Here is a 24,482-nt window from a genome sequence, read left to right as displayed (position 1 = left end):
AAAAAGTAATAATTTTATAAGAAAATATTACAGAAACCGAAAGAATATGAGAAATATTTCCAAATTTTAAAGAAAAAAGTCGACACATTGTGAGAAAAAGACTGCTTTTAGCTAATTAATTTTTATTTACATTTTTTGTTTGTAATCTGTTTTTAATATTCATTATTTACTTCAAGTTATCATAGTATGTCTCTATATACATATTTATTTTATTTTTTTAATTAATTTTGGCCAAAGGGGGCGCATTTCAATTTCTTACACACACTTGTTATTACATATGTTGGCCAGACATCTGTGTTGGTGAATATTTTGCAATTTGTTTAATGAACAATGGAGACTGCAAAGAAGAAAGTTGTAGGTGGGATCGGTGTATTAGCGGCGGACTACAGCAACACAACCAGGAGGACAGAGATGGATAGCAGACGCGCTAGCCGCCGAACTCACCTTAACTTCCTCCGTCTCGCAGACCGCATCTGTGATCGGGTGAAGTCCTTCGTCGCACCGTCGATCGCTGGAACGCAGGTGAGCACGGGTGTTGATGAGCAGATGAGGGCTGGCTGGCGTACGTGGATATATAGCATCCGAGGTGGTTTAAAATACAAATCTGTGATCCACAATATACAAAGGAGAGAGTGTGGAATCCAATGAGCCAGCTTGTACCTAAGTTACCGTCAGAGCGAAAAAAAGATGTCTTGCACTGCATTCTAGTCCTTTACTCTAACGTTCCTCATCCACGAATCGTTCATTCTCGCTCAAATTAATGGGGTAATCGTCGCTTTCTCGGTCCGAATCGCTTTAGCTGCATTGAAAACAATAAGAACATGTTAAGAGCCTTTCAACTGACTACGTCACGCTACTTCCGGTAGGGGCAAGGCTTTTTTTTATCAGATACCAAAAGTTGCGATCTTTATTGTCGTTGTTCTCTACTAAATACTTTCAGCAAAAATATGGCAATATCGCGAAATTATCAAGTATGACACATAGAATGGATCTGTTATCCCCGTTTAAGTAAAAAACATTCATTTCATTAGGCCTTTAAGCAGTCATTTGATCTTAAAATAATAGCTCATTAAAATGTTTTTGTTAAAAAACAGGCAAGGTTTATTTAAAAACATAAACCATCCAAATATAGCTATTTTAATCTAGAAAAAAATAGATTAATTTGTCAAATTAAATGATATATTTATTTTTGTCTGTAGCAACACAGAGCAATGGAAGTTGTTTATGCTAGTAAACGTATGTGACAAATACGGTGCTTCTATAATAAACTATGCACATAATGTAAAAAAAAACACAGACACGTTAGTCGTCTTTACTAAGACATTAAATAAGGAAGCTTTGTTCATGTCTCCCCCGCCTCCCTTTGTTGGAGGTCCAATGCATTAGCAGTCAATGCCAAGATGAATCAATCACTACATTACAAGCACACAGAAGGTTTGAATGTACACAGAAAAAAAATACATATTTCTCGCTCCACTAGTCTAGTAGTGATTATAATTTGCATGTAACACAAGCCAGTCTGCTAATAATCATGTTAAAAAAAAAGGACAATGTGAGCAGCAAAGGGGTTTCACAAAAATAGAAGCTCACTAAAAGCCTTAAAAACTAGTTTTCTAAATGTATTAGCGTCTCTCTCTGTCTGACAGCCTTTACATTGTATCCTGTTCTTGTTTTTTTAGGATGACACACTGCCTTGATTGATTGTAAAACATCTCAACAGGGCGAAGGTAAGGATGCTACTTGGCAATTATTGCCACTGACTACTAAAGTGCATGCTCATTCACCTACTGCATGAAGTCAATGGCTTGTACAGGCATTTGTTAAAAAACACAGTCCAAACTGCAAAGCGCCGTATTTCAGTGTCAGTGTCACATTCAATGAAATTTGAATTTAAACCTGAAGATGATTTGCTGTTTTTTGTTGTATTGTTTTTTTCTTGACACATTAATGGATTAGCAGTAGTGGCTTATGGCACTTCCCAAGCATGCATAAAAGTTAAGTGTTCTTCACCTGCTCTCTCAAGTTTTGCACAAATACATCGATACAAATCTTATTCCAATGAAAATGTTCTGACAATAAAGTTCCTTGAATAATAGTGATCTGACAAACACGTTGTTGACATGGTTCTACAAGTGACAGGAGATCAATGTAAAATTTACAGTAAAAATAGAATGTTTTATTCTTTAAAAAAAAAGATGCCACATGCTCTGAAGGTTTCCTACCAGAACCAAAATAATAACATGAGGCTGCGGCTTTCCAGCACAACATACACTATTTACATTTGTTACATATAGAATTAAGACCCCAGAAAAAATATAAGAAGTTGAGGGGTTCATCTTCAAACAGATGCTGTGTTTGGTTGTGAGATAAAAAATAAAATCCAGCAGTTAAATCCAAGAAGTCAGCTGCTATATATTCAGGACTGTATTCAGGGTGTGTTGTTGTGTTGTTGTGTATTGTTTGAATGGATGGACAAATGGCAGCAAACATTAGGGCAATGCTTGAGATAATTTGCAACTTTCTTTGGTTAAAAACAAACTATTATTAGGCTCCCTGGGCTTTGACTTGACAATATTGGTTGTCATAATTAAAATCAGTATATAGCACAATGGAGTGTATATACAAAAAAATAGCATTGGACAACAAAAATTATCATTCATATCAGTTCTGAAGCAAACTGCTGTTATCCTATTGTATTTGACGGTGAAACTCATGGTGACCGAACCATTCAAACACAGAAGTGATCCAAAACCAAAAAACAAACCAACAACATTAAACACATGCTCATTAAAATTGCTGCAATTGCATTAAAACTTCAGGATCAAAAACAAATGCAACAATGGTGCAACTTTACCAAACAAAAGAAAGCTTGCCAGACTACCAGGAAGTTAGCCAGGCTACCAGGCATGGCAGCAGGGCGGCCCCTGGCTAAATTGGGACCCGAAGCAGAATTTATTTTGAGGCCACCCTCTTATTACAAAAAAAACAAACTTTTTTTTAATGTGAAAAGATTTTTATCTTTTTTAATCAAACTAATTTGATGCATGTTGTGTACTACAACAAATTCATGGAAAATAAATTGTCTCAGTAATAAAACATTTTGTGCAAAATAACAAATGAGAATATCTGTGGAAATTTGCCATTATTTCTTTATCAATGACAGAGCGGAAAGAGGCTCGGAACATGTTTGAAGTAGAATTTCATATGGAGCGCCCTGTAATTAATTAATTGACATTTTACATGCGCAAATTAACGCAAAACAGGGACCCCACAATTTGTGGGGGGTGCACAGCGCGTGATCTACATGTAATTAAGAGGCTGCCTTGTACGGCAGACTTGAGGGATATCCCTCTCTCAGATTAATGTAAAATGTTCCTATAATCTCACTGGTAAATACTTAGTTGTAAAAATAGATTGCTCTATAATACTGTAAAATATACATTTTGAGATATCTCTCAGGTCTGGAGTTGCTGGTAGTCTGGCTAACGTCTGTTTGGTTACATGAAATTGCAACAGTTCTCTCAAGCAGATGTTTTGGGGGGTTGTGTGTTTTTTAGAACAGATATTCTCAAACTGTGGTACGTGTACCACTAGTAGTACGTGGGCTCTATCCAGCGGTACGTCAAATAATTATTTGATTAAAGCACACAGATTTTCCCCCCTATATTCATATAGAGTGTTCCACCTGTGTGTAATGTTACAGTGGCCAAAATATTAAATGTACTTGTTAAATAAAACCTATACTCTTAATTAATACTCAGGCTTACTATGCTACTGTATTTTAATGTTGGTCATTATAGTGGTACATGATGAGCCAGATTTTTGCTAAGGTGGTACTTGGTGAAACTTTTTTGAGAATGACAGTTTTACGCAATTGCATCTTTTTTTATTTAGCATTTGTTTTTTGATCCTGCAGCGTTTATGTGATTGCAGCATTTTCCCAGTTTTTTTTTCTGTGAGTTTTTGGTTTTGGATCATTTGTGGATTTGAAACGTTTTGACGTTGCTGTTCGTTTGCCCCTGTCGGCCATTGTACGACCGCATATGCAGTATTTGATTTTAATATAAATATGCAATTCTATCATGTTGCAATGATTAGCTACTAAAACTATAATGTTATATTGAAGACATATTGTATTGAGTTATCCTCACTCTTTAATAAAGTGCTTTCTGGAACAACATATTTGAGGTACGCAGATTTTAAAACAACTTCACGAGTATGTAAACGTTCCAGTAACACTATTAGTAATCGTTGAATTGCAGCATATTTGTAGCTATTTTCATACTGTTGAGCCTGTTCAAGCATTAGCATGTACAATAGTTAGACATTATGTTATCCATCTCAAAACAAACAAAAACCACCCACAGCTCAGAAAGTTTTTTTCTGCAAAAATAGTACAGTATATTTCGGATACTGTTTTAAAATGAGACGAAATAGACTAACAAAGACAGATGACCGATGATTTCGCCTGAAGGATGATGAGCTTGTTCTTGATATATTTTGTCTTCTCCCATTCCAACTTAACCACAGCAGGTATTTGTCAATTTAAAGTGCTTTCAGAGTTGTGCAGATGTTCTAAGCAAACTCAGCTGTCTCGTATTTACGGCAAACAGCAGCAAGGTTTGAAATGCCCAAAGGGTTATTTGTCTCTTCAAAAAAGAGCTTTTTAGGTTACATCACTACTCCCTAACCTTCACTTCGTTGTACAGTACGATTTGAGAAGCCCTGTGGTCCATGACTTTGAATCTGAATATGAGCTCAATGTATTAGGAATGGACTCAGCGTAGGAATTATCAACCAATTCTATCAAAAATCTTGTTTTAGAAAGTATTTCGGAACTCCTGTCAGTTTTTCAAAAATAATAACAGCTCATGCTTCAAACTCTGAGTATAGAATGATTGACAGTATTCTAATCTCACAAATGTAGTATGGTTAGTCGCTTTGGCTCGTCTTCTAATCGAGCTGTGTCCTTTGCCTCCTTGCTGGTGACTACATGACATCGGACTCCACCACGCATTGCTCCGTGTATTCCTTCACCAGCTCCACGCTCAGAGTGTCGTGGCAAAAGTCGGCCATGGGCTTCCAGAGGGGCGGGTCCAGGAACATCTGGCACATCACGTGACCCTTCAGTGTTGCAGTGTGGCGCTGCAGGTGGCACAGGAACTGCTGGCGCACCAGGTCCAGGTCTTTGCCGAACATGTCGATGTTGAGATAATACCTGGTGAGAAACAAGCCATCAGTGGAATAAAACCGTTGTTGGGAATGAGGAAGACAGCGGGCACACACCAATCATCTCCAATGGGGACCCTGAAAGGGAAAGTGCACAGGCTGCCCACGGTAGGGTTGGAGGCGTCGTCCACCATCCAGTCAATGTCCTTCTTCATCAGGATGGCCATGTTAGTGGGCAGAAGTTTGAATGGCTGCCAGTCTTGGATGATGGTAGCGTTCGGGAGGACCCCCTGCATCAGGTCAGTGGTCAAATACAGCTGATAAATGGCGTTGTTGTCCAGGCGTATGGGAGGACCGTTTGAGAAGAAGGAGGACAGCGGTGCCTGCATCTGTCCACCAAGATCAGACAAACGAAGCTTGAGGTCTTCGGCTCGGAAACGCATCAGCAGGATGCCCTGTGGGAAGAAATGTTGCAGTCGGATCCAAGCTGGACTGACATCTTGATTTGAGTGGGGACGGAACGCACCTGTTTGGTTATGATGCGATACTTCTGGAAGTCCTTGGGTCTGAGTTGGTCATCACGTGTCAGGCGGCTCACTTTGACCTCTGGATATTTCGATTTGACGAGCTCAGAGCAAAAGCGTAGCAGGACTCCGGCCACGCCTTTTCCCCGCTCTTGGGGGGCCACGCGAAGACCCTCGACCAGCATGGTTTGCCCATTGTCAATCACACACACCGACTCCAGAGCGATCTGTCAAGAAGGACCAATACAATTAATTGAAAAGACCGTCAACAGTTTAATTTGAGTATCATTAACAATTGTAAGATACGATGTGGTGTCCTACTCTCTTTCTAATAGTTTTTCATCAATTAATGAAAACACAAACGTACCACTTTCCCTTGTTTGCGTGCCAGTATGACTGTGCGGTTGCTTTCCTGCAGCCAGCTGGTGTATCTCGTGGGCAGATAGTCGAGGCCTCCGTAGATATCCTGGCTCATAGCCATGATGTCGTCAAAGTCCTCCTCAGTGGCCACGGTAAACTGAAGGCCTGCCTGGGACAGGGCCTCAGGCAGCTGGGCTGTGATTAGGCTGGTATCGATCTTCATCATGAAACAACTGATGACATAGAAAGCGAAGGGACAATTATTGCATCGGAAAATAGCACGGTCCACTCTCTCTCTGCCTCTGCCTCTGCCAGTGCCAATCAGTTCCTGTAAAGGCATCATGGAAATATAGCTTGTGTCACAAGGTTCCTAGTGAGTAAATGAAAACAATATCAAAGACAGGGAAACAGCAAAAAGCCACAACCTTTGCAACATTTTCATCGCAATGCATTCTAATCTATCAGCTACAGTGTCATATCCGCACAATGCTTCCATTTGAATAGACTTCGATTGGTTGCCATGCCAACAAATCAACCAGCACAAAATACCAAAAACAAGCAATGGACCCAAACCATATAAGGCCAAGATAAGAGATGGGGAAGCAACTTTGCACACCAAAAAACTGAGAAAAACCCACAGAAATTGCTAAGAGAAGTGTTTTTAATGAGGTAAGAATACAGCGCGCAAACACATTAATGGTTTACATTGTAATCCAGATTGTTTTAAAGGAACAAAAAGAGACTATGCAACATAACATAATAAAATAATGAACAACTTTTGCTACAACAAAATATAAGAATGTCATCACACATTCACATAGGTAGGACTGGGTATACATGACAATGTGTTGTCTTTAAAACAGGAAAGATATCATACACATCTAAATATTATTATGTATTGCAATGTTATCTGTCCATATCGGCCCATATTTACATTCACAGAAAATTGATTAATAATGTATCTGGACTGATGATACCCAGTGCTAGCTATAAGTAGCATGAGAGAGATGATGAGAATGATGCGTAGCAAAAAAAAAATACTGTCGCTTGAATGCATCTTTAAGCCAGTGGACCACTAGAGCATTCCACTTGAATTTGTTTGCAATAAAATCCATGGCAACCAACACAATCGTATCATTGGACAGCTTTGCAAAACAAGCAAGATCTCCGTTGCAAGACTGTATGCACATGTTTGTAAATCAAGAGTCCAAAAGGAGCTGGATAGAATGGGCTTTTGTAAGAAGATGTTTTACTACTGTAATCTATCACTCCATTCCATAGGCTTTCATTCCACCACCATTCAGTTTGGCTCATTAGTTCAAAAGCATGTGGGAGGAAGGCCACTGCAAGAAGGACACGAGCAGTCAGGTGATGTGGAAGTGCCTCATCAACAGACCTAGAAGCAAGGCTGAAACATGTTGGAGAACTGCAAACCCCCAAAAAGCAAAATGGAAGAACTTGCTGGGTTCTGCTGGGGAAGTATCCATCGGTCCAGCTCCTTTTTAAAAGGGGAACTGATAGAGCTTGTAAGGAGAATAACAGGGCATACCGTACACCCCGAAGCGAAAAGAAAGGGGAAGCCACGCCTAATTACGAGCAATCAAGACTAGATGAGCGTGGACAACAGAAAATTTCCAGGCAAGAAAAAAGGTAGTGGAAGAGAATCTCAGTCTTGCGTGTAAGCAAAGAATCTTTCTTTTTCATCCGAGTATGCCTTCTGGTGTGCTTCAACTGCACAATACTCAACATGGGCAAGACCCTTGCAATGAACAAAGCCTAAATAACCGTCAGCAAACTCTTAAAACCAAAGTAAAATGTCTGTCGAAGCGTGCACAGGAGGGTTTGTCATGTCCCAATAATGTCAGGGCATTTGTAGTGCAAACACTGTCCGCTACTTCCCATCATGCTTTGATGCTTTGCGATGAGGCCTGGCAGGGCTGCTTGGTGTTACACTCACATCATGTGTCCTTCTTCTCTGTTTGGCTGCTGATAGAGTACTCCCCAACAAAATACAATCCGGCCCGTTTGCAAAGAGCACCGTTTAACGTGTCAGCAAACACCCGTGAGTTGACAAAACACACAAAAATGCACCGCGCCAGATGACCGCGTCGTTGAATTGACAAAGTCATGCGGAAAGAAAGGTTCGCCCGAAACCCTTGTGTGTGCTGCTCACACTGGCTAAAATTAGTTACAGGCTGTAGTCACAAATTACTGTCTTTTGACATCATTTGCTCTCAACAGTGGCACAGTGAATTCATGTAAACTGTCATTTCTAAACGTCATCTAAGAGATATGTTACAGGTCAATTAGTAGCCACTAAACTAGGCACACATGATATTTTTTCACAATAACACACCACATTAATTTCGTTTAAAGTACACGGCCAACTTTGAGCATTTCCCATGGTGATTCACCTCAAAAGTACAAAACGCAAAGGAACACACCATGTCTTGAGTAGATTATCCTGTCGGTAAGGTGCTGAGAACATGGACACCAAAATGAATCATGTCTCCGGAGAGGGAGGGACATCCTGGAATCGGCTCCTGTGGCTTGACGCCCGAAGGCTCCACGCTGACGCTAACACATAAGCATAGCGCCACAGAAGGCTCCATGTCATTTTTTCCCCCACACGCGATCCTATACATGAAACAAACCATTGACACAAAGGTACCACAGAATGATTAGTTGGTAGATCTCTGTGATTTTTGCCATGAAAACACAAATCAAAGAGTGCAAAGATGACTGCAGTGACCTTCATGGATAGTGATAAACGGCACCTTGTAGCGAGACATTATTCAGACAGAGGTCAGGGAAAATTGTGCCTCTTGATTTAGTGGTATTAAAAGATGGCCGCCCTTTCCTTGGTTGGTCCTTGTGAGCAGTTTCTACAAGGACGCTTACAGTGGAACCCGCTTACTCGACGCACTGATGTCGACATAAGCAATTGTCGACTGAAACCGAAACTAACCATTGCTTTACTTATGACTTTGGTCAGAGACATATGAAGAATGAATGATAAATAAAAAAAATTTAACCTATGGCATCTTGTTGAGATTTGTGCCTATTTTTTGTTTTGATTCATATGGTATTTTATACTCCTATTTAACAGCTGCTGTGGAAACTGTGTGTGTGACTAAAATGACAATAAATCAATGGTACCTGCTCAAATCTTTCTTCCAGTGGCTAACAAGCATAGAAGGCAGGTTAATACTGCCATATTTTTATTTTGAAGCTTACTTTTTACTCAAGAGGAAATTAATTGTGCACGTTTTAATACTGTTTTCCTCGAAAGTTATGTGTCTGTTGTCATTTCATTCTGCTTAGCAATAATGAAGATAATGCTACAGCACATGTTGACGTATAACAATCTGTATTTCTGTCACATTTAATGCCAACAAATGTGGTTGACCATGTACTGTATGTATGGCGACACTGACTTAAGCAAGCACTTGTTACTAACAAGAATACAGTTGACCGGGACATAGAAGGGTTGTAGTTATAAGCGGGTTCCACTGTTCTATACTGTATGTAGTAAAAAAGAGGAACAAATCCTTTATGGCTTATTTAGCATGGTTTGGAAAGCTTGAACACAGTGAATATGAAAGTCCAGTGAAAGTGACCTGAACATTAGCTTAACATCAATCAATAATGTCCATGTGTAGCAAAGACCAATACTGCTGCAGGCTATTTAATAGGATGAACGCTTTCAACACACCAGCTGCATGATGTGCTATAACAACTGTGGTCAACAAATACAAATTAGTACTGTATGTACGCTTCAGTTGCTAAATGTGTTTTGATATCTTGGCACTTTGCATCGCCTAAAGTCAGATATTGCTAAGAAATACATTGAACAAAATGGATATAAAAAACAAGCAATTCAGTGATGAAATGATTTAATGTCAAAAAACAATGTTGTGTTCACAGAAGAGCGTGTCTCGACAGCAAACACGTCACCTGCATCCAGGCCTTGCCTGGTGCCACTGAAAAGTAAGAAAAATCCATTATTATTATCCTCCAAAGTGTTGGGCAAATACAGTATATAAAATGTCTATCACATGACATAAGGAAATATGTGTTTACCTGAATGTCAACTCATGGTGCATTTACTGACTTCGTGGCTTGAGATCATCAAAAGTGTTTTCTGAAAGAAACAAAATGCAATACAGCGCCACAGGCTAGTTTTTAAACGTTTAGCTCTCTCACATTATCCTAACTGATAACATAGACTGTGTCGTTAAGACAGATATATATCCGATTGATCAATAATAATTGATAATTTAAAAAGTAAGGCACTTGAATTAGCAGAGTGGCAGCAATTTAAAATCACGTCTTGTAATATTATAACACTAAAATATGTTACCTAGCTCTCAGAAGTGGCAACTAAAGCCTCAGAAGTTTTCAACTAAGTCTCAGCTGTGTTAACAATTCAAAACAAGTCGTTTGTTGCACGTATGGGACATAATGTCCAACCCTGTCCTTCACTGTGTTTAGTATTATCTGACATTTGATTGTCGAGGCTTTTTTTAATCGTTCCACCTCGTTCCTGCATCATAGCATGCACTTTGTACAAAAAAGAAGATATATGTTCTACAAGGAATAAGACACATTTTCGACATGTGAAGAAGCAGTCATTGGCCCAAATGGCTACTGTTATAAAATGAGGGTCAAAAGGAGGAGAGGAGAGTGTGGGGGATGGGTAGCGGGATTATACTACTCCTGCTGGCTGTAATAAATATGATGAGGAATGTAAGGGGGAAACGGACTAGTGGCATTTTATTGTCCAATTTGAGGGGCGGAAGGATGCTATCTGAGCAGCTCCCATGCATGACATCATGTCACACGCCTTCATCTGGTCCTTTGACCTCTTCGTTCTGACACGACCTCCTCTTCATCTCCTACGCCCTCCTGTCGTCCTCCCCCGAGCTTCACCTCCTGAAGAATTACCCCCTTCTCTTGCCAGTCCCCTACCATCCCCCTCCTAAATCTGTCCCGTCCTTACTACACGTCTCAGGCCTCCTCATTACTAACAATGCACCATGCAACAAAAACAATGTTGCCTCAGTCCCCAAGTTGGCTTTCGCGAAAAAAAGAAGAAGAAAAAAAAAAGACATTTGTCCGGTGGTCACTTTCCAATCCTTGCTCATACTTGCACTATACACACACGGTCAAAGGTTGCTTCAATTGGACATGTGAAAGACCTTGACTGTGTCTCAATAGGTGCACTTACAGTACTCAAAGGCCCTGATTTACTATAGGTTTGGGTGTACTAAAACACGTGCAAACTTGATAGCACACACAAAGCTGATCTACTAAACATGTGCAAAATGCATTGCGTCTGTGAAGTGAGCAGAATAATTTGTGCAATTTATTTTGCGTTTCTGTCTTCTTTAATATGCTAAATATATGCTGATCATAACGCCCATAATACTGGGAGGAGAAGATGCATATATTATTATTTAGCAAGCGGAATGTAATCTTTCAACACCCATTACTGTTTTGCAAGCACTATTTAGCGTTTTATTTAGTATGTCTGTGAAGGACAAGCAAACTGACCGTTCTATATAAGGCTGCAGGATCAGTAGTCGCGCAATGGACAGACGAAAATCCTCCGTCCTACGAGTGTGTCAATATTTTTGACGCTGAGAAATTAAAAATATTAGACACATTGTCTTTTCAACAACATCATTTTATAACTTTATAGCTGCTAGAGGACTATAGGGGCTGGCTAAAACAAATTCAACTGTTATGTTTTGGTGTCCTTTAGTATTTTTTAATGAAGTTTTTTTTTCCCCACATGGAATATATATTATTAATATTGTTCTTATATGAAAAAAACTTACAACATGAATGTGCAGTAAATGAGTGTCTCCACTGTATAATACACGCAAAATGCTCATAAGTACAGTGGAGGTGCACAGTGCTGTGGAGGTGCACAGTGCTGGAGGTAGCGGGAGGGGAAGGACTAACTCAAGTAATTGCAATTTACCAATAAAAAATGTGCACTCCAGGTACTAACACAATGTACAAAGTATACTTACAGAAATGTATTAATGGAAGTATTCCATTCGACACAAAAACTATGTTTCACTTTGCACACTTTCGTACTTACACGTAAGTTTTCTGAGTGCATTTACAGTTTGGCTGGGCGATATGGCTGAAAACTGTATCACAATATTAGCTTTTTATATTGGTCGATATCGATAATTATTGATCATGTATATGACCAGTGTTGGGACTAACGCGTTACTTAGTAACGCGTTACTTAGTAACGCGTTACTGTAACGCTGTTAGTTTCAGCGGTAACTAGTAATCTAACGCGTTATTTTTTATATGCAGTAACTCAGTTACCGTTACTGCATGATGCGTTACTGCGTTATTTTACGTTATTTTTATGTAGTATCGGCTAGAAACAGAAGATCTGAGTGTGTTTTATTGGAGCGCTCCGGTGGAAAATAAGAGGCGTGCTTTCTGTGGGTGGGGGAAAGCACGCCTCCCCGCAGGGGAGACGTTCCTCCAGAGCCGTACTTCGGGGCTAACAACCTTCACTTTACCCGGAAGAGGGTCTTTACAGCTGAGGGTGAATGACGAGACCGGCGGTTTGTTGCAACTTTGTGACTTTATTGGACGCAGCCATCCACCAAGCTAGAACACCTGCACGCACTCACTGTTGCCGCTCCCTCACCTCTCTCGCCCACTCACTCACTGACGTCACTCACCTCACATGTTGTCATATCTTAAAGGGCCACACACACACACATACGCTACTCTCATAACAACTAACAAGACATCATGGTGAAGCCAGAAGTCGAGTTTTTTAACATGGAGACATTCTCAATACTTTTCTTTTGTCGAGCACAATGAAAATAACATTTTAGTTAAATGTAAGTTGTGTCTTGGATCAAAGTTCCTATCTACTTAGAGTTAAAGTTAAAGTGTCATTATGTTGCAGCTATTTAAAATAGTTTTGTCAATTTTTTCTGGCCTGAAATAAATTGGCCCTTTGAAACATATCTTTGTCTTTGTGTTGTATGTAGACCACATTGTTTGTGTGTTGTATGTAGACCACATTGCTTTCTGAGTTCAGTGATGCAAATGCATGTCAAGTTGATCAACAGATGGTATTATTCTCCAGTGCAATAACAGTACTGAAATGAAGGCTAAAAGGGCATTAATGGGAGCCTTAAAAAAAAGGGGGGGAAAGAAGTAACTAAATAGTTACTTTTTACAGTAACGTATTACTTTTTGGTGTAAGTAACTGAGTTAGTAACTGAGTTACTTTTGAAATAAAGTAACTAGTAATTGTAACTAGTTACTGGTTTTCAGTAACTAACCCAACACTGTATATGACCCATGGAAAATATGGACCAGGAGAAAAATATATTAAATGTTAAAAATTTTATTTGAAAACTAACCGTCTTCTGATTATAATCAGAGGAATCAGCTATCAAGGTAGAAAGAAAAGGAAATGTCAACACAACCATGGAAAACACTTAATCAATGTTAACAAAATAACAATAACGTCTATAAATGAAGGTCCAAAAATAAGGAATATAAGAAATGCTTAATGAAGTGTAACAAAATAGTGCCAAGTGTGAAAATGTAAACAGAGAAACCTGAGAATAACTATTTTCTGCAGGTTTACTGCCAGGAAGTTACGTTGTCTGTGTAACAATTAATTTGGTCTGCTATTCTTATCTAAGTATGGAAACTAATTTATGTTATGCTGTAATTATTATATAAAGAATATTGGACCAAATTATTATTTTAAAGTAGCATATTTTTTATATTTTGCTTTCTATTTTTAGCTATATAGTCCTGCACTTTACTTCCTACCTGTTGTTTCCGTACATCCGAATAGGGAACGGATGAGGGTTGATAAGAAAAGATGAGAGCAGCAAAGGACTATGGTCCGTTTGAAAAAAATCCAAAAAACTGCTATACTGTCAAAGTCACTTTTCCTGTTTTATCCACAATTTCTGCGCTCTCTGAAGCTTTCATTTTTATTTTGTCTTCTCACTCAATGCAGAGAATCAACAGTGAGATGGCGCAACCAAACTGATATTTGATACTGTTATGCGATTGACAGTTTAGCATGTCCCTCCCATTACTCACTGACAACTTCCTGTTTTGCTAGGTTACCAGACCGCGAGTGCCTTTGTTCATGCAACCAACCATGCTTCATTCTTTTCCGGTTTCTTATGACCAGAAAATTAATATTTATAGAACGTTTTATCGAACACATTTTATATTGATATCAATTACATGTCTATTGCAATATGCAATGATATTGCCCTAAATTACACTGAGAAGTACAGTAAGATGCAGTGTGTGTGTGTAGATGTTGGAGGGATGAGAAACTAACTCGAGTTGTTGCAATTTACCATTAAAAGAAGAGAAGAAGAAGAAGCAGAAAAATATTGGTATTGTCATTTCCGGTGAGAGTGCAACGACCGTAATAGATTTGGTACACTACACTGTCAAAATTTGCGCCCCCGGGAACTATGGATACTCAGTATATCTACTGAAGTGTTCTGTTAGAAGTATTCCATTTGAGACAAAAGCTGTGTCTCAATTTGCACACTTCCGCACTTCAAATCGCAGGATTTGGGACACTACACTGTCAAAATGTGCACCCTCAGGAACTAAGTCTAAACGTTTATTAACAGAAGTATATAATTTGAGAGACTGCTCTTCCCGTTCTACCACCCTCGACAAATTCCATCCTTTTTTACACACCGACGTATCATCTTGTGTTGTGTTCCCGTAAAAGTGCAATGATGTCATATAAGTGTCAAGTGATGACCGCATCTTTATCAGTCAAAAACATTTTCTGGGAGGAAGTCGTTCTACACAGGAAGTGTGAAGTGAAAGTGGAGGATGATGTTGTGCTTGTCTATTTTTCTCTCCCTTCCATGATTAATACACGCTTTCAATCCCAAATACCAAACTGTCAAAAGCCATCAGCTCACATTGGGGCTCTCTCTCCTCCCTCTTTCTCTCTCGCTCGCTCTCTTCATTTGGACCAGTGCTAGTAGAATTTGACAGCCTGCAGCACAGTTTACTCTAACAAGTTACCATTATTGAAAATATTTGCCCATACAAGGAGTCAATCAGTTGTGCACATATGAAAAGAAAAAAAACATACCTGACTTTGATTGGATTTGTCCAAGGTAGTGTCCTAGTTATTCCGTTAGAAAGTTCTTCATCCTTTTTGGTCACCCATAAGGACATTTGATGGTTTGATCCATTTGGGCTGTTTTCTGGCATCACTCCTTCAGCTTCAAATGGCATTTTAGGGAAGAAGAGGAGGTTCCAGGTGATTGTTTGTGTTGGTTTTGTTTACTGGGTGCCAAAATTGCATCTGCTCCCATGCAGGACTCCTTTCTTCATGAACACGTCAAGGATCAGAATCTCCAAGCTTGAATCCAGTGTCTATTCGTCAAGTCTCAATCATGGAAGAATGCGCTCGTTTGTGACCAACGCCAATTAAGCAGAGAAATATACCATTTGTATCGCTATATAAAGCATGTATATCTTAGTCCAATAAGCCCCCTCGGCATCTAACACTTGCTCCAGTCCTCCATCTTCTGTGGTGTAGGGTGTCCTACTTCTATTTAGGATGAAGGGATGCTCCAGATGGCCTACCAAATGGAGAATTTCCACATGCACCGTCAAATCAAGTGATAGGGAATAAATAGGCATATTATACTGAAAGCTTTAATATCTGTAGGAATATTTCATGCACATAAAGATAATTACGCTACAGATGCATAAACCTGTTAGCTGTATAGTAATTGTTTAAAGAGGCGCATTGCAATATTTTATAACCAAAACATATACAACACCACCAGCTAGCTCCTGTTACTAATAGTGGTTTAACAGAACATGTATTTCTCTAAACTGTCTCAAGGGTGATGGGTCAAATGCAGATAATAATTTCACCACACCTAGTGTGTGTGTGACAATCATTGGTACTTTAACTTTAACTTTATACAAACCCCGTTTCCATATGAGTTGGGAAATTGTGTTAGATGTAAATATAAACTGAATACAATGATTTGCAAATCCTTTTCAACACATATTCAATTCAATATGCTACAAAGACAACATATTTGATGTTCAAAGTGATAAAAAAAATTTTTTTTGCAAATAATCATTAACTTTAGAATTTGATGCCAGCAACACGTGACAAAGAAGTTGGGAAAGGTGGAAATAAATACTGATAAAGTTGAGGAATGCTCATCAAACACTTATTTGGAACATCCCACAGGTGAACAGGCAAATTGGGAACAGGTGGGTGCCATGATTGGGTATAAAAGTAGATTACATGAAATGCTCAGTCATTCACAAACAAGGATGGGGCGAGGGTCACCACTTTGTCAACAAATGCGTGAGCAAATTGTTGAACAGTTAAAGAAAAACCTTTCTCAACCAGCTATTGCAAGGAATTTAGGGATTTCACCATCTACGGTCCGTAATATCATCAAAGGGTTCAGAGAATCTGGAGAAATCACTGCACTTAAGCAGCTAAGCCCGTGACCTTCGATCCCTCAGGCTGTACTGCATCAGCATCAGTGTGTAAAGGATATCACCACATGGGCTCAGGAACACTTCAGAAACCCACTGTCAGTAACCACAGTTGGTCGCTACAGCTGTAAGTGCAAGTTAAAACTCTCCTATGCAAGGCGAAAATCGTTTATCAACAACACCCAGAATGACAATCATTGGTACTTTAACTTTAACTTTAACTTTAACTTTAAACGCCGTCGGCTTCGCTGGGCCTGAGCTCATCTAAGATGGACTGATACAAAGTGGAAAAGTGTTCTGTGGTCTGACGAGTCCACATTTCAAATTGTTTTTGGAAACTGTGGACGTCGTGTCCTCCGGACCAAAGAGGAAAAGAACCATCCGGATTGTTATAGGCGCAAAGTTGAAAAGCCAGCATTTTTGATGGTATGGGGGTGTATTAGTGCCCAAGACATGGGTAATTTACACATCTGTAACGGCGCCATTAATGCTGAAAGGTACATACAGGTTTTGGAGCAACATATGTTGCCATCCAAGCAACGTACCATGGACGCCCCTGATTATTTCAGCAAGACAATTTCAAGCCACGTGTTACATCAACGTGGCTTCATAGTAAAAGAGTGCGGGTACTAGACTGGCCTGCCTGTAGTCCAGATCTGTCTCCCATTGAAAATGTGTGGCGCATTATGAAGCCTAAAATACCACAACGGAGACCCCCGGACTGTTGAACAACTTAAGCTGTACATCAAGCAAGAATGGGAAATAATTCCACCTGAGAAGCTTAAAAAATGTGTATCCTCAGTTCCCAAACGTTTACTGAGTGTTGTTAAAAGGAAAGGCCATGTAACACAGTGGTGAACATGCCCTTTCCCAACTACTTTGGCACGTGTTGCAGCCATGAAATTCTAAGTTAATTATTATTTGCAAAAAAAAAATAAAGTTTATGAGTTTGAACATCAAATATCTTGTCTTTGTAGTGCATTCAATTGAATATGAGTTGAAAAGGATTTGCAAATCATTGTATTCCGTTTATATTTACATCTAACACAATTTCCCAACTCATATGGAAACAGGGTTTGTACATGTCACTATTACTAATTATACGAAATAGAAATTGCTCCTCGGCCTGTTGTTTGGCGTTCAGGCTTGTCACGCTACACTGTCTCAGACACGCGTACATGCACACAACGCGTGCGCACACGCAAAAGCAGTCCCAGAGAAAAAACGAAGGGCCCGTCCCCACAATTTATGTTTCATTTTGATGCCGGTTTGAAAAAAATAAATGCGTCCGCATTGTATCAATATCAATAACGAGTCACATCCAGGCGGAAACGTTTATTGGGTGAGAGGGGTGTAATGCAAAGTCGCCATAAGTGCCGCTGTAAGCAAACAAAGCCGCCCGAAACACCAATACAATAGAAGAAGAAACAGCACACCCGCATGAAGTGTAACGCCGTGCTGGGGCCACTTGCATCCACTGTAGTCTGCAGAGGATGACGACATTACAGTATGTTGTTGTTATCAGCGAATGTTGCGCAGGCTTTTCTCTTCCTCATCTGGTCACATAACTGTGACGTGGCGGCGACAGGGCTGGACTACTGGCGCGCGTAAATGACAAGGCGCCGTTATCAGACTTTCCTACTCTGGAGCCTGTTCTCAAAAACAATCGTTTCAGACCACCCAGAACGCCGTTTACATGGGGATAAAAGGCTAAAACAATAAATTTTTTCCCGTTTCCACCTAAAAATATGACTGTGGGGACAGGCCCTAACAACCTGACGTCATTATGTGCGAAAAGCCGTTTAAGGGCAGCATACGATCCATTAAAATAAATTGGGAAATTAGTGTCCTCTAGGCATCCGTGGAAAAATAGGAAGCAGCCGCTTTAAGTCAGGGTGTGTCCAAACTTTTTCCACTAAAGATGTGGGACAACTTTTATGTTCTTCGCTACGCTAAAATCCTCCAATTCGCAAAGTATTCAAAGCACTTCACTTTTTGTCATGTTACAGCCTTACTTCAAAATTAAATACATACATTTTTGTCTTCGAAATTCTACACACAATACTCCATAATGAAAATGTGAAAAAGTTTTTTTTTTAGAAATGTTTGCAAATTGATTAAGAATCAAAAACTGAGATTTCACATGCACATACATGAAGCGCAGTGAATACTTCCCGGATACACTATATATGCAAAGCTATCTGAACAAAACATCCACATTGTATGGTGCGTTCCATTCACCTCAGAAGTTGGAAGTCGGAGCTGGGAATGACATCACAGCATTCTAGCTACCAAGTCGGAAATCAAGATAACCACATTCACGAAATCTATTCTTGTGTTTGCCTTATCTGAATACAAAACAATTTCTCGACCAGGGATTCTCAAACTGTGGTACGTGTACCACTAGTGGTACATAGGCTCTATCAAGTTGTACGCCAAAGAATCACTTGAATAAAGTACAGTGTTTTACTTTCCTATATTCAAACAGAGTGTTACTGTTCAAACTGTGTTTAATGTTACAGTGACAATAAATATTAAATATACTTGTTAAATAAAACCTCTGCCTTGTTTTTAATGAATAATTCGGGCTTACTATGCAACTGTATTTTAATGTTTGACATTATAGTGGTACTTGGAGAGCCAAATGTTTTCTGTGGTGGTACTTGTTGAAAAATGTTTGAGAACCACTGTTCTAGACAAATATGCGCTCCTTCTGCAACACGGTGGATGAAGAGGAAACAAAAAGAAGCCGTTGCTAGCGATGTAGTACGCATATACCACGTGAATAAAAAGGTACTTTACGCTACAGTAACATTACCATATACAGTGCATTCGTCCAACAATACATTGTATATGGCTGATTTAGTGTGACAAAAAGTATTCAGAAATTCTAATAATGAATATTACAGAAGCTCCTATTATTGTTTACACTCCAGCCATCTTTGAAAGCCAACTTGGGGGTCGTGAGGACTTTCCAAGTAGGAAATCCAACCTCAGGGGGTGTTTGAGTTGAAACTTCCGGACTAGGGGCTTGGAACTTCTGACCTCCCAGTACAAATAGAACGCACCATTAGTGTTGTGTTGTAAGTGATTAAGAAATTACATAATATCTAATGATATATCTCAATAATAGGGAATTTGTTTTGCTTTTACAATATGCCGAGGACGAATGAAAAAATTAGCTGCAGATCTAAAATGCCTTGTTTGAGCTCATTTGGAATTTTGAATGTGGAATGAAGACAATTTTTGAAACACTGATCTTTTAGTTTGGGATAAGACTGTACTTTATCTGATTTCAAAACTAGGACTATTTAACTCAGTGTATTCATTTGACAACACTAACACACAGACACAGGCTGTCATTGTGCAGATGTACCTAATTATGTGTCTGTTGAGTGTATACATGAAGCTCAGCCTGACGCTCCATGCTTTGTGACACAAAACCCATCTGAAAGAAACTGGAAACATTCCAAACGAATGGGTCAGAGCTTTGACACTACAGACTAATTCAAGTTTTTTTTTTCTTTTATAGAGAGACAACACCATCAGGTTATCCTTCGCTGCCCACAGGAACTCTAATGATTTTGCTACAGAGAATGAATCCTCAATTAACATCTAACCACAGCGACACATCACAAGAATAAAAGAACAGCCCATTGGTTGGTAAACTCATCCTCATTTCAGGCCAGGAATAAACAAACCATTTTGTTAAGTCAATGTATAAAGGTTATTTGCATTCAAAAACAGTATGTCATAGGCTTACATATATTATAGACATACATGTAGCATTTGACACAAAAAAGGTCGTTAAGCATCTCCTAGTCTTTGTTAGCCAAGTGCTTAATGGCCAAATATTTCAATTTCATTTTTTCCCAAAAAAATAGTATTGATTATTCCATCGTGAGTGCACTTGCAGTCAAAGCCACCAATGAACAAATCTCCCTGTATAAAAGGCGTCATTTACAAAATCATCTATGGGAAATCAATTCCACATCTTTCAAATTGCTGAAAGTGATAGGCCTATAATAATGATAAAAATAATCTTGCGTCTGATATATTTATTTAGCATCTCTAAACTGCAGAATGCGAGTGCATAATCCAAAGCATTTTACTGTGGACGGTCAGTGAGCCGCGCCGTGTGACGTCACGTGTCATTAAAAACGTGACAGCGGCAGATAAAATAGAGGCCGGATAACGCCGCAAGGTCACGTACGATGCTGACGTTTTTAAGCGCGCATCCTTTGTGAAGGTGACACCTAGGATTAAAGAATCAGAATACTTCACAATGGAGCTGGCAGGCCTGCTGTAAGGCGTGCATGGGGATGCTCCATGTCGTGGGTACATTTCCATTACCGATCCACACTACACCCCCCCATCCTCCCCCCACCCCCCGAAATACCTAACCGGGCCGTCGCTGTCCAAGCCGTCAGCACGGCGGGTCTTACCGCAGATGAGGCTCGGCACCGGGCGTCCTTAGATGCTGGAGGTCGGAGACCGGATGGTGGATGGTTCCCGGCGGCTGACGCACGATGACGAGCTGACGAGAAACCGAGCGCCGCTCTGGCTCACACTGGAGGCTCAAGCCGCTCTGGCCCCGCCCCTCCCTGTTGTCCGCGTCAAGCCTGCTGGGTGAGCCAACTGGACTCACTCGCGCGACCCTGCATGGCCGCGGACCCCAGGACCCCCTCCTCCTCTTCAAATACTGCATGTGCATGGAATTCCAAGGAGCTTCAGCATGCAACATACAACACTCTTGCAATCTGATTCCTTTTAATACACGTGTATTATTTTAGCATGTGTTATAATTTGACTGCCACTGATTCTCAAAAGGGGCACTTAAAAGCACCCCAGGATAGTTTTTATATTTATATATTTTTTGTCTTTTTTAATAATTATTCACACATCATTTTATATATATTTTCAAATAATTATATAAGAAAAAATAACGGTTTGACAGCACGCACGCACGCACAGACACACACACACACACACACATACATATATATATATATATATATATATATATATATATATATATATATATATATATATATATATATATATATATATATATATATATATATATATATATATATATAGTTTTGTGTGTGTGTGTATATATATATATATATATATATATATATATATATATAGTTTTGTGTGTGTGTGTGTATATATATATATATATATATATATATATATATATATATATATATATATATATATATATATAGTTTTGTGTGTGTGTGTGTATATATATATACACACACACACACAAAACCCAAAACCAGTGAAGTTGGCACGTTGTGTAAATCGTAAATAAAAACAGAATACAATCATTTGCAAATCCTTTTCAACCTATATTCAATTGAATAGACCCTTTAATCTAAGCTAGCTGTTTAGCCATTCAGCTGTCCTTGGTCTTCTTGAGCCAACATTTCGGGGCCCCAATGACATATTTAATCTTCAACCTGTCTCAGTAAACTATGATAAAAAAAATATTAACTCCCCCAGGTGGATCTTTCGTAGTTATCGACCGACCAGACTGGAAATTGAACACATTCCTCTTTGACCGTGAGCTAGCTGCTATAACCACTCAGCTATCCTGGGTATACTTGAGATAATATTTCAAGCCCCAATGACATATTTAATCGTGAACCTGTCTCGGTGAAATCTAATGGAGGTGGAACAAAACACTTACTCTTTTGGTTGCAGCTGATTTGTACCCAGTGGTTACCAGTTATTGGTGTTAACCAGTCCGCCATCTAGGGTCTTCATAAGAACAGATTTCGGACCTCAATTACATATGTAATCGTGAACCTGTCTCAGTAAACTATGATAGAGATGCGATAAAACACTAACTTTTCAAAGTGGAGTTTTTGTAAGTTACCTATCAGTCCTACTGGGATTCGAAACTAAATAACATAAATAAATCAAAATAAATGTAAAAATGTGAAAGATGGTCATAAGATGTAACTGCACTATTTGTCCTAGTATACAACAATAGTATTGATATATGAGAGATCTTACAAATATCAGAGAACACCTCTAAACTATTTGAAAGTTTGTCAATGAAATATGACAGCGCTGCACTGAGGTCTTTTGCCATTTTTTGTTGAGGGAGCATAAGCAGCTACTTCTACAGACTCCAAAACCAGTGCAGTTGGCACGTTGTGTAAATCTTAAATAAAAACAGAATACAATGATTTGCAAATCCTTTTCAACCTATATTCAATTGAATAGACTTCAAAGACAAGATACTTAACGTTCGGAATGGAAAACATTGTTATTTTTTGCAAATATTACTTTATTTGGAATTTGATGCCTGCAACACGTTTCAAAAAAGCTGGCACAAGTCGCAAAAAAGACTGAGTAAGTTGAGGAATGCTCATCAAACACTTATTTAGAACATCCCACAGGTGAACAGGCTAATTGGGAACATGTGGGTGCCATGATTGGGTATGAAAGCAGCTTCCATAAAATGCTCAGTCATTCACAAACAAGGATGGGGTGAGGGTCACCACTTTGTGAACAAATGCGTGAGCAAATTGTCGAACAGTTTAAGAAAAACCTTTCTCAACGAGTTTTTTGCAAGGAATTTAGGGATTTCATAATCTACGGTCCGTAATATCATCAAAAGGTTCAGAGAATCTGGAGAAAACGCTACACGTAAGCGATGATATTACGGACCTTCGATCCCTCAGGCGGTACTGCATCAAAAAGTGACATCAGTGTGTAAAGGATATCACCACATGGGCTCAGGAACACTTCAGAAAACCACTGTCAGTAACTACAGTTGGTCACTACATCTGTAAGCGCATGTTAAAACTCTAGTATGCAAAGCGAAAGCCATTTATCAACAATACCCAGAAACGCCACCGGCTTCGCTGGGCCCAAACTCATCTAAGATGGACTGATGTAAAAGTGGAAAAGTGTTCTGTAGTCTGACGAGTCCACATTTCAAATTGTTTTTGGAAACTGTAGACGTTGTGTCCTGCGGAACAAACAGGAAAAGAACCATCCGGATTGTTATGGGCGCAAAGTTCAAAAGCCAGCATCTGTGATGGTATGGGGGTGTATTAGTTTAGTTTTGGTAACTTAGCATGGGTAACTTGGGTAACTTACACATCTGTGAAGGCATCATTAATGCTGAAAGGTACATACAGGTTTTGGAGCAACAAATGTTGCCATTCAAGCAATGTTATCATGGACGCCCCTGCTTATTTCAGCAAGACAATGCCTATCCAAGTGCTACAACAGCATAGCTTCATAGTAAAAAAGTGCGGGTACTAGACTGGCCTGCCTGTAGTCCAGATCTGTCTTCCATTGAAAATATGTGGCGCATTTTGAAGTGTCAAATACCACAACGGAGACCCCGGATTGTTGAACAACTTAAGCTGTACATCAAGCAAGAATGGGAAAGAATTCCACCTGAAAAGCTTCAAAAATTGGTCTCCTCAGTTCCCAAACGTTTACTGAGTGTTGTTAAAAGGAAAAGCCATGTAACAGAGTGGTAAAAATCCCCCTGTGCCAACTTTTTTGCAATGTGTTGCTGCCATTAAATTCTAAGTTAATGATTATTTGCAAAAAAAAAACAAGTTTTTCAGTTCAAACATTAAATATATTGTCTTTGTAGTGTATTCTATTGAATATAAGTTGAAAAGGATTTGCAAATCATTGTATTCTGTTTTTATTTACGAATTATACAACGTGCCAACTTCACTGGTTCTGGGTTTTGTATATACTGTTTTTATATATATATATATATATATATATATATATATATATATATATATATATATATATATATACACACACACACATACATACACAGTACTGTATTTTCCGCACTATAAGGTGCACCTAAAACCCTCCAATTTTGTCAAAAGCTGACAGTGC

The 24,482-nt window shown here is 39.2% G+C and overlaps 2 protein-coding genes across 8 annotated transcripts in view; one reads left to right on the top strand and one right to left on the bottom strand.

Moving 5' to 3' along the window:
* LOC133661630 (uncharacterized) overlaps window positions 1-20,279 on the top strand; it is a 38,258-nt gene extending 17,979 nt beyond the window's left edge. For 2 of the 3 annotated variants that reach the window (XR_009827976.1, XR_009827975.1), the window contains exons 3-5: window positions 1,680-1,727; window positions 9,981-10,043; window positions 20,116-20,279. The gene's annotated coding sequence lies outside the window, so the exon portion shown is untranslated. Of the gene's footprint in view, window positions 1-1,679; window positions 1,728-9,980; window positions 10,044-15,431; window positions 16,053-20,115 lie in introns of those variants that run through there. The other variant, XR_009827977.1, reaches the window with a different exon arrangement.
* On the bottom strand, window positions 1,299-21,181 carry nat16 (N-acetyltransferase 16). 5 transcript variants are annotated; one of them, XM_062064990.1, is made up of 8 exons: window positions 21,029-21,181; window positions 15,202-15,697; window positions 10,137-10,197; window positions 8,498-10,036; window positions 6,061-6,286; window positions 5,696-5,920; window positions 5,287-5,624; window positions 1,299-5,218 (listed from the first exon to the last, which is right to left on the bottom strand). In XM_062064990.1, the coding sequence occupies exons 4-8, from the start codon at window positions 8,539-8,541 to the stop codon at window positions 4,990-4,992; spliced, it is 1,062 nt and encodes a 353-aa protein (XP_061920974.1). In that variant the 5' UTR covers window positions 8,542-10,036; window positions 10,137-10,197; window positions 15,202-15,697; window positions 21,029-21,181; the 3' UTR covers window positions 1,299-4,989. The 5 variants fall into 5 exon arrangements, with proteins under 5 accessions (XP_061920974.1, XP_061920975.1, XP_061920976.1 ...); XM_062064991.1 differs by having other exon boundaries at window positions 15,202-15,334; window positions 21,029-21,161; XM_062064992.1 differs by lacking the exon at window positions 15,202-15,697 and having other exon boundaries at window positions 21,029-21,162.
* Window positions 21,182-24,482: the final 3,301 nt, after the last annotated feature.

The sequence above is a fragment of the Entelurus aequoreus genome, linkage group LG12, assembly GCF_033978785.1.
Source record: "Entelurus aequoreus isolate RoL-2023_Sb linkage group LG12, RoL_Eaeq_v1.1, whole genome shotgun sequence".
NCBI lineage: Eukaryota > Metazoa > Chordata > Actinopteri > Syngnathiformes > Syngnathidae > Entelurus > Entelurus aequoreus.
The sequence above is the reverse complement of the archived record's forward strand: the minus strand, read 5'-3'. Positions and strand labels throughout refer to the sequence as shown.

What these genes read in the sequence shown, in the direction of transcription:
- nat16 (XM_062064990.1), bottom strand. Translation starts at nt 8,541, where the DNA reads ATGTTCTCAGCACCTTACCGACAGGATAATCTACTCAAGACATG. An exon ending in GATAATCTACTCAAGACATG is followed by an intron (nt 6,287 to 8,497) that starts GTGTGTTCCTTT and finishes CTATGTCATCAG; the next exon opens with TTGTTTCATGATGAAGATCG. An exon ending in ATCGCATCATAACCAAACAG is followed by an intron (nt 5,625 to 5,695) that starts GTGCGTTCCGTC and finishes TTCTTCCCACAG; the next exon opens with GGCATCCTGCTGATGCGTTT.